Genomic DNA, 11,177 nt, shown 5'->3' with positions numbered 1-11,177 from the left:
TTACTTCTGTTATACGATGGGTTATCTGCAGGTAACCAACCTATTCTAACTATGGTGATGGGTCAAGCTTCCATTTCGTGGGACCGCCACTAAATAAAAGTCAGCCCATCCCGATAAGATTCATCAGCTTAAGAAGCAACGAGTAGTAGAACATTTTGCTGTATATATTTTATTTTATAATAGGTTTGAATACAATATTAATTTAATTTCAGTTTGGTTCCAGTTTTTTTTCTCTTTGCTATCAAATAAATTTTTCAATTTATCAACTGTTAGGACGATAAAGACTGTTGTTATAATACAATATAATATTTTATTATATATACATATTTTTTTTTAAATTTGTCTTGTAAAACAATAATTCAAATTTTCAAACTAAATTGTGCATCTATAGTCTATCCTGCGACCTGAGTCCCATTTCCTATAAACGTAAATAAAAAATCATTGCAATAACACCAATAGAATGAGTTCAACTGTAATTTAAACAATGATAAACATCATACAAATAAATTTCAATTTTAAAAATGAAAAAATTAAACTTATATTTTTTACATTATAAAACTTACCTTTAACAGTTTATTATCGCTGAAATTATTTTATGCGGGAATAATTATTTTTTCAGCCATCATGATTTTTTTTTTTAAAACATTCTATGACAATAATTAGTTTCAGTATTATTTACAATAATAATATAATATTTATGCATGCAGTAGTATAAGTTTAAAAAAATTATGAGTAACAATTGGTTACCGAAAAAATGAAAGGTCTAAATATTCCTTTGTTTTTTACTGTGCTCAATACCTTTGAAGATATCTATGGCACTAAAAAATTAATACGATCTTTTTTAGGGAGGTACAAATTTTTTATTTGGTATTTGCGTTCCATAGTTCTCGAGTTACATTCTTTTCAAAACCAACATTTTTCACTAGATATCAATAATTTAAGATTATTCAATTTATTTTGGCAAATATAAAACTACCTCTTCTATGAAGATAATAAACAAACTATTTTATTGCCTATTTACTCAACTTCAATTTGAGTGTTAGACATCTGCACGTCAAATAGTTTCTCAGACACAGTTTTTCAAAAACCAGTTTTTATTTATAAATAACAGAAAATCAATATTTTGTGTTCGAATTTTATTTTAGCATATTATCAAAATTTATTTTCGCGAATATCTCACACAATAAATTCGTAAAATATTGGTTGATTGGTTAGTTGTTTTGTAATTAAAGGTTAATTAATTAAAACCTTCTGGTTATCATTATCAGCGCCTTTAATATAATTATTTATGTATATACAGTTATTTATTTATCATACATATGTAAAATGTTAATTTCTCGTTACTTGAAAAAAAGTTGGTTTTTGAAAAACTCAATTTTGAGAACATGGAGCTAATAGGGCTCAAATTTATTCTACTTTAAAAGTTCAATTAATTTCTATAGGATCATGCGGTAGATAGCTTTAAGGATATTGAACACTGAGTTAAAAATGAACTGAAACGTCAGGCTTTTCAATTTTTCGGCCATCATTTTGTTATTTAATCTTCTAATTTTTAAAACCAATAATATAAACTTTTTCGACTTAAAATTTTTTGTAAACTGAACCACACTAAATTTTTTGTGATTTTTTTTTAAATCGAAGATAGTGGCAGTTTCAACAAACGCATTAGGCAGACTTAGCCTTTCAAGCCAATTAGTATATATATAGAAAAAAAAAAACGAACAAAAAATTCAAACCCCGTTTTTGTAGAAATTAGCTCCACCTTTCTTGAATATTGGTAGATCTGACAAATGTTTTTTTTTTATTTTAATTAGAATTGGACGTATTCTAAAGATAGCACCGAACATTAAGGTTATTTTCTTTACTGAGGTCGTTCCACAGGTTTTCCTAAAGCGTTTAGAGTTCTTACAAAGTAACTCCAGTTTACAAATCAGCCTATGTGATACTTAGGACATAAGACTTTTCTTTTCAGATATGTAACTATTCAAGGAAAACAGCGAAATCTTCTTTACTGTATCTCAACTTACCGATGGCTAAAAATAAAAATAAATTCATGTTTTTTTTAAAGAATGTTTCAAAGTTAATTTCTAACGCTATTAGGCGTTAAAAATATCTATCAATAAGTAATTTAGAATTTTGCACAGAAGAAAATTATAAATTTGGAAAATCTCTTCTAGCACACCGATCATTATTTTGTCTTAATACTTATAATTTATAATTAAGAATAAATTTTCAATTGAGGGATGGAAGTATAAGTCACGTTAAATCATATTTTACCTTGAAATCTCATGAGTTCTGATCAGCAAAAACATGTCAGCTTTGACGACTTCAAGAAAGTGCTGAGGTTATTTCTTATTCCCGCCCATTAGGTTTTTTATTGATATGAATATATTTTCGTTTCCATTAGATAATAAAACATTTTAAAACTATAGAAAAAATTAACAAAGAGTTTTTATCGTAAAGTTTGCAGTAGTTACGAAAGAAAACACTACTTTCTCGTTTGTAATATTTTTAATATAACATCCTATTGGTAATAGTTTACCAATTCTACATTTTAATATCATGACTAGAGATAATTTATAATAAATATACACACCATATCAACACAATAAATTATACCTACCAGATTTATTCTAACGATTTCAATACTAATAATCAAACTGTGAGACATTTGTTTCAACCAAAACACTTTAAGAACTGTTTTTGACTAATCCTGAACTAGTTGTTACCAAGTTCCCTGTTGGAACAAACCTGCTGTAAGGCGGGAACCATTACTTTTATACTAACCTTTTTTCAGTACATAGTTTTTCAGTTGCGCCGATTTAAGAATGATTCTTCTAGGTTTCTCATACTTTTAATTATCATGTATTAATTATTTCTCTTGTGAACGCTTAGTTCATCAACAAAGATTTTTAAAAAAATTATTAATGGTAAGGCTCATTTTATTCTCTTCAGAATACAAAGGTAAATTTTTTTCCTCTTAAGGAAATAGAATTGTGTATCAACGGACATTATTTTTTTTCATACTATTCATGTTTTATTAAATATTAAGTTTATACATATTGTCATGTTTCAATAAGCTATAAGCTTTAAATGGATGGCTGATAAGTGATAACTCGGTGTAACTCTTATTCTACAGTAGGGACAACAACTTTAAATACACAAATTACAATATGCTTTATATATTTTTCTAGTCACAGAAAACATTATTTTAGTGCATCTTTACTTTGAGATATCACTGCTGTATTGTTTCCACTACTTTCATATTACTTTATTTTATATAAATTTATGTATAATGTACCAACCGATTGAAACTTTTTAGCTTACTTAGAAGCATGATTTTTTTAGTAAATTGATTTATCCTAAAAATTTAAAAAGAAACTAAATGAATAATAATCAGTGAGTGAGATGCCACAGTTTTCACCTAGAAAATTAACTTAGCTGTAAAATCTTGCAGAATATATATATAAATACTTGTATATGTCCACTGGTGCTTTAACTGTAACATTCCAAAATTAGAAGTTACTAATTCCAGTAATTTTTAATAATTTTGTAATATTGAGGAGTTAATTTTTTTCCAGATGTTAGGAGAATTAAAAGGTTTATCTTTCAATACATTCAAAGAGAGGTGGACTAATTAAATTACATATGGTAAGTGGACCTATAATACTTGTGATTATTCATTATTCATTACTTTAATAAATTACGACTGAAAATATTCTCTTTATTATTTAAATGTGTTTAGAGTTTACAAATTTTTTTTTTAGTTCTTTGGAGGCCAAAATATACATACAACTTTATTTTCGAAACTACTAACTTTCCTATAAAAATGGTGACTTTTATGTAGTGAAATTTTACATCCGATAACTATTGTTTCAACTCTAGATCCCAATATTAAATTTTTTTTTTAGAATCTACATAAATATTTCAAAAAATTCGTTCAAACATTATAATTTCTGGTATGCTAGAAAATATTAACCATTTTCTAGATAATAATTATTGACATTTTGCCTCTATGGGTTTTGCTTTAAAAAAAAAAAAAATGAATAAAATGTTTTGTCCCTTGGAAATTATGATAGAACGTCTCTTGACAGAAAAGACCAGCTACGAAATAAGTGAACGATACTTGAGTGGCCATTAATACATTCCTTACTATTTTAATTTCAATTTTTAAGATTGGATGGTGATTTCTTTATTCAAGTACTTACTCAGTTATCCTCAAGATCCTGAGCAGATATCATTCCACGCCTAAACCTTTAAGAAATAATATTAGTTTTTCCCTTAATCTTTCAGATTAATATTATAAATTTGACTTTACACACTTGTCTAATTTATGGTTAAAAGAATAAAAATACAACTTAATCTCAAAGATATATATATTTATATATATTTCCATAAAATTCAAATTGTACAAATAAAACACTAATATATACCTATAAAACACAACTCTAGGAATATTTTTATCACTTGGATATTTACAATACAGCTCTTTTGTTTTTACAATCAATAAAGAGCAATATTTTCATTAAGATAGACCTTTCTAAACAATTTTATAGGTAACATATAAAAATCATTATACAATTGTATTTTAAGGCACTTATGAAAGAACACGGAACATGTACATTAAACTTCTTCTTAATAATACATTTTAAAAATTAAAAGAAAACTTTATGTTAAAATTATTTTAACATAATTAAATCAAAGTTGTTTATAATATCATATATAAATCTAATCATTGGTATCAGATGTTGGCTAACTTGACCAACAAACTGTACTCTATACACAAAAATATACAATAACAGAATCATAAATTAACAAACAATTTGAGCACAGTTTTAAAGTTTAATTAAACAGTATTAATGAGTTAATTTACAAAGAGGTTTTGAAAGTTTTAATGAGTCTATTAGAGACATCAGTTAAAGATTTTGTTAGGAAGGTAAGAGTAAATTTCAAATTTGATAACTGGTCAATTGGATTATAACATCATAATAAATGGGTATTACAGCAATACTTGGATAACTAATAGTCATGGTTATGAATACAATTTGTCTATAAATTATTAATCTGCTTCAATAGATGTATGTTGGTTTCTACTATTCTCAACATACACAAATCTACAATAATGTCAGTTTAAAATCCACAATATCTTTTTTATATGAGCAACTAGTATTGTTCGGTTTTTAAATATTTATTATTAGCCAATTAAAATTCATAATGTTATTTCAAATTTGAAACAAATTTTTCCATTACTTTTTCACTGTTTTAAAAAAGTTATATATGAAGCTTATTATAGTGTAGGTATCAAAATTCTCAATATTTCAATTATCTAGTAAAATATTGTTTTAAAATTATACCAGTAACAATACTTTTTATTTAGCACTTCATCAACCAAACTTTGATCATTTTTCAATAATGGAGATGATTTCTGCAGTCATGGACAATCTTTTATGAGACACTTACATGGTATTATGAATGATTTAAAAATAAAAAATCTATAACTTATGATCAGAAATGCTTTCAAGGCGAAAGAAATAAGACTAAAATGATCAAAATAATATTGTGGCGTATTCTTACTGAATTTTCTACAGATAATTAATTTTGTACTTTTAAGATTTTTATTTACAAATAATATAAATATGCTTGAATAGAGAGCTACAAACAATGAATAATTGCAGGAAAGATATATACACGCCAATATTTTCTTCTGGTAAAGAAAGAACTAAATGATTCGAACAAATAATAATGTTCCTATCTTGACAAAAATACAATAAGAAAATATATGGTATTTATAAAAAAAAATAAAATAAAAACAATAAGAGGTCAAACAAATGTGGGCCACTGCTCAGACCTCTGCTGGAAATAGGGAGGCTGAGGAGGGTAGTATGACGGTGATGAATAGCCTTGAAAAGATGAAGAAGCTGCGACTGGAAAATACTTCTGCGAATCTTGGCTCCTACAAAAAAATGGGTCTTTTAATGCCATCTGTAATGAACAATGCAGCAATTATGACACATAGGGCTAGGGCCACAACAGTTATTTTTATTTAGTTTTGAGTTGATTAAGAAAAATATATATATTTATGATACTATTTAACAACAGTGAATTTTTAAAAATTAATTTTTTTTTATTGAGCCCTTTTCATTAAAACGTGGTTGGTTCTTTCTCAAATAAAAGTTCTTGGTATTAAAAATAAAAAAAAAAATTAGTTCTAAATCTAAGAGAAATTGATTTATTTTTTATAGTCTCCAATGATAAATAGGAACTTAAATCGTCATTTAACGGTTAGATAATCAATCAATGGTTGACGGTTTAAGGTAAAGATCAGTTTCATAGATAAGTTTTTTACACATAGGTTATAATCAGATATAGATTTTAAATACATAAAATTTACTTGCAGCAAAAGATAATTATTGTAATTGATATTTTATTCAATAACTAAGGATTCGGGTTTTTAATATGATTACTTAGACTATTTCAAGAAATATAATTGCTATATTCTAAAGAACAAATTTAAGTTGTCATATTTACCTATATCTAGTATGGAAATAATATATTAAATGTTAAATACAGATAGTGTACAAAGTTGATTCTATTAAGTTGATTGTCTTCAATTGGCATAAGAGTGCAACATTTCTTTAAGTTTTAAATAATAATGATTAATCAACAATCCTTTAAATTTTAAAGCCGAAGTGTAGTTTAAGATTCATCATGTATAGATAGATTAAAGATTAAAGATATCTTTAAATGCCTTCTATAAATATATTTATCTAATTTGTACCTAATATTAATTAAATGAATTTTAAAAAATACTACCTCTGGCCATCTGCCTGCTGACTATAGTCTTCAATAGGAGCCTCCCATTGTGGTTGTTGCTGATAGTGAAGATACTGGTCTAGCTCATTGTTGTCAACAGGTTCGACTGGGTATTCATCCAAAAGAATATCTTGTCCGTTTACAGGAGCTGTAAAGTAAGCGTTCCTGTATTTCAAAACCTCAACATTTATGTATATATATATTTTCATATTTATGTTAATGCTATATTTTATTATTTTTTTAAATAATATTGATAATTTATTTCTTCTGAGGAATAGTTTATCAAACTAATGAGTAAAATATTAAACCATAGAATAGGAAATTGTAAAATTAAATTCTATTTGATACTTAACTGACATCACATCTACTTGTTATGTTTTTTAATACAGTTTTAATTATCAATAAATAAATTATAAAGAAAAAATTGCATTTACATAAGTAATTTTATTTATTTACATTAATAATTCTTGGAGAAAATTACGTTATTTTTTCAAAGTGTTTATTTATTTGTATTAACATATCTATGAAATGTTAAAATATTTGTTATTTTGAAATAATGTGAGCTGACGATTGTAATTTGTATTGATTTTCGAAATTAAAATAAAAATTTTTTTTTTCATATATTCAGAACAGATACAAATGTTAATATTAAAATTTTTTTTTTTTTTATGATGAGGCAATTTAACTGCAAAAAAATAATTTGTTATGTTAAAGTGCGTTACGTTGTAGTTCTGTGGTTCTCACGGTATTATAAGAAGAAACAATAATTATTTACAAACCTGAGTTGAAAACTATATTTACGCAGAAAGAAGTATTGGGAGTCATGATTCTGTAATTTTTATTTATGGGATTAGATTAGATTTATTTAACAAATATTAAAATATTGTGACAGAACTCGTATATTTTACAGTATATAAGCATAGAAAAAGAACAAATAGTCAATTATAGATCATGAGAAAACTGGAGTCAAAGGTCACTTTTGAAGATACTTCTTGCAACATCCAATTAATGGTGAGTTTTTTACCAATCCAATATTTTCTTTAACAGTAATAATTACGAGTTACTAAATTATAAAATTTCTGTTTATTTATTTTGAAGGGATAGTTATTGTTATTAGATGATCAATGAATTGAATCCTTCACTTCTTGGACCCTTTTTATCAATAAAGGATATCTAGAAGGGTATCTTGTTATGACAGTGTCCAAATAAATGTCATGCTCTCGATAGAATGGATTAAATTTCTACTGTAGTTAATACTGAGATGTCAATCTGTAACATTCAAATGGAATATAACCAGTACATCACCTGGATAGTATGGATGTATCGGCAGTCTCAATCCAGGCTTGTTGGGTGTTGTAGGAGGAGTTGGAGGGCCATACTCTGAGTCCCCGCTGGAACTGACCTGGTCTTCCATCTTTATATCATTCCCACTGTAATCTAAGGCAGCTCTGTACACACAAAATACAACTAATTAATTTATAGGGAACTAGGTGAAGTAGGTATCAAGTGCCTTATAAAGAGCTAATTGGGATTGAAAATATAAATTTTGGTTCTTGTTAGACCTTGTACTTCATTAGGTTAAAATAAATATTTTGTTTGTTGATTTATAGGTTGTGGTTTTAACTAGTGCAGTCCCTTAAGCTAATCTTCTATATTCACTAAACAGAACTAATTCTTTTTTGACTACGGTACAGAACTTGTTCTGAGCAATAATACACGAGGATATCGGGTATAATCTTGGCATATCTGACAAGTGCCCTACAATACTCAAAGTTAGAACTATATAAAAAAGCCGATTCAGTTCCCATTATATACTTTATATATTACTTGACCCATGTTTATTAAACAGTGCTACCACTAATAGTACTCATGTAGTCTCAATACAGTAGTATAACAAACTAAACAGTAACTTGAAAACTGAGATAGCTGGTAAAATTTGATCACCCTTAAATCATTTCAAATTTTTCATCATGTAATAATATAATATTAACTATATACTTGAAAATAATATATAGAATTTGTTAACTCACGAGTAGGCAGCATACTGTGGCTTGCAGATAGGCTGCTTGCAAACTGGTGGCTTGCATGTTGATTGCTGTTGGATAGGGCGTTGCTGCTGCTGTTTTCCTGGTGGCTTCCTTCTTCTCGGTTGGTATTTGTAATCAGGATGCATCCTCTTGTGTACCACTCGGAGCCTCTCTGCCTCTAGCACAAAAGGCTTCTTGTCCTTGTCTGCCATTTCTCTGAAAAAGGAATAATCAAAATTGTAAGAACAGGAAAAAAAAAAAAATAGTACATCACCTGAAAATGAATAATCAAAGTTTTATTATTATAATGTTGAAAATAGTTTCAATGGTACATAAATTATTATAATAACTCAAATACATACACATCATTCGTGAATGCTTCTAAAGAATACCCCCTGTGTTGCTGGAGGTTTCCGTTAATTGCATATCTTCAGTGTCTCTTTACAAAAATATAGTTAGGTATATAAACCCTCCTTTAAACTTCATGTTGATAAGGAACTAATAGTTTCAAGGGAATTTTTATAAACAAAATGAGAGTTAATAAAATGTGTATTTTATTAAAAGAATTTAAAGCTTTGATTATTTTTTTTTGCTAAAGTCCTCCATTGAGGACCAGTACAGCCCGAGAGTCGGAATGTTACCATTCACTTCACGGGGCGGCCTAAAAGAAATTTTGACTGTCCCAGTATCAGATCTACTACCTTCAGAACCAAGCAACTCGGTGATTTGCGCCCCTACCTACTGAGATCTGAGCTGTGAGCTGTTCTCATAGCTGAGCACTTTACCCTTTCACTATCAATTATGCTAAAAAGTAGCATTGAAATATCTTAATGAGACATCGAGGATGGAAAAAAATAGGAGTTTCGTATTTTTTTCTGGGTTGGAAAATGAGTTTTTGTCTAGGGGCGAGGTGTCTGAATGTGTCTATGTGGTAAGGGCAAGGTGCGAGGAAACAGACCCACCCTATCACCCTACAGACAATTCGGAGCGTCGTCCACTGGGGTTATTACCCCACTAGAAGTGAAAGGTTTAAAGGAAACTGTTCCTAAGATCTCTGAATCATTCATAAATACAGCCCTTAATCACTTTGGTCCTGTCAATCATAATCTATTCGCTTTAGAGCTCAGCTGATACAACTTTAGTCCTTAGTATCTATTATCTAGCCTAAAGAAGTAAGCCAAACATTCTTCTTAATATTTATGTTTTAAGTTTTAATTGAATGATTCGATTTTTTTGTGTATGTTTGAGAAAACAATACACGATAATAAGCAATTCTGAGTAAAATATTCTCTAAAGAATGATTTAACATTTTTCGTAGTTTTAAGTACGTTGGTTCTCCAATTTTCTTTGTTGGAAAATCCAAAGGTTCAATAATTAAAATTGTTTAAATCAATCAAATTATTAATTATAATTAAGCTATCAATAAGATAATAAGTTAGTTAGTTACTTAATATTAATTTATATTGTCATAAGCGAAAAGTGGTACAAAATATTATGGGTTTGTACCAAAAATTTCTTCACCAAATTTAAATTCCTCCAGGAGGACCTAAAAGGAAGACAAACTTTGAAACCGAGTGAAACCAAAACAAATACCTCTGCGCGACCCTCTGGGACGATAATTAAGGATAATAAGTTTTCGTATTTACCTCGTTAAGATATGGTAATGAGCTACGTGATTTCGGAATCCTTACAGGATTTTCGTCTGCTTTGAGCTCGTACGATAATGTAATTTCGTCTTAAGTTTCTTCGGCAAATATTTATAGAAGTTATGGGTCAACGCATGAAAAATGAAAAACAAGAATCACTGCCAGCAAATGACAGAAATCAACTAACAGTTCCTAGGCAGTCTTGTATCAGGATTCAATACAGATCACTAACCAATATGGCGTTCTAGATAAGAAGTCTGTTTCACAGAGCTGGAAGACAGGACTTCATAATAATACAAGATGATGAGGATCATTCACTCATTAGTAATGAAACAAGAAATGGCAATGCTTGATAAAATTTAGAAAAAAACATAGGTTGATTTTAATAAAATTCTAAGTAATAAAGAAGCTTATCCTAGTCAAAATAAGTTAATTTTTTTAAACGTTTATCACAACAAAATAAAAATGGATTATAAAAACTCAAAATTGGCATTAATTAATAAAACAAACGAAGATTTTTAGATAAGAAACGATTCCACGTTTGCTGTTTATAATATTTTTTTTTTGTTTTAATAGCTCAGATTAATCAGTTATAGTAAATAAAGTAATATCATCAAATAATATATGTTTCTAAGGTTTAGACATAGATGTTTGTAGAATCAAAAAAAAAAAAAATATATTTATATATATA

General features: G+C 27.8%; 1 protein-coding gene and 1 long non-coding RNA gene across 4 annotated transcripts in view; one reads left to right on the top strand and one right to left on the bottom strand.

The window, feature by feature from the left end:
- LOC106677690 (uncharacterized) overlaps positions 1 to 10,867 on the top strand; it is a 41,669-nt gene extending 30,802 nt beyond the window's left edge. For both annotated transcript variants that reach the window (XR_010843957.1, XR_010843956.1), the window contains 3 exons: positions 3,582 to 3,651; positions 7,724 to 7,824; positions 10,381 to 10,867. This is a non-coding gene — a long non-coding RNA (uncharacterized lncRNA). The remainder of the gene's footprint in view (positions 1 to 3,581; positions 3,652 to 7,723; positions 7,825 to 10,380) is intronic.
- Positions 4,437 to 11,177, bottom strand: part of LOC106677687 (transcription factor Sox-9-B) — a 62,279-nt gene continuing 55,538 nt past the window's right edge. The window contains exons 3-6 of one of the 2 annotated variants that reach the window (XM_014415753.2): positions 8,844 to 9,056; positions 8,119 to 8,261; positions 6,814 to 6,961; positions 4,437 to 5,953 (exon numbers count right to left, since the gene is read on the bottom strand). In XM_014415753.2, coding sequence (XP_014271239.1) covers positions 5,821 to 5,953; positions 6,814 to 6,961; positions 8,119 to 8,261; positions 8,844 to 9,056 — 637 coding nt within the window. In that variant the 3' untranslated portion in view covers positions 4,437 to 5,820. Of the gene's footprint in view, positions 5,983 to 6,813; positions 6,962 to 8,118; positions 8,262 to 8,843; positions 9,057 to 11,177 lie in introns of both variants that reach the window. The other variant, XM_067049450.1, reaches the window with a different exon arrangement.

The sequence above is a fragment of the Halyomorpha halys genome, unplaced genomic scaffold (assembly GCF_000696795.3).
Source record: "Halyomorpha halys isolate HHAL.00 unplaced genomic scaffold, Hhal_1.1 Scaffold106.1, whole genome shotgun sequence".
Taxonomy (NCBI): Eukaryota; Metazoa; Arthropoda; class Insecta; order Hemiptera; family Pentatomidae; genus Halyomorpha; species Halyomorpha halys.
This window is presented reverse-complemented; position numbering and strand designations above follow the sequence as displayed.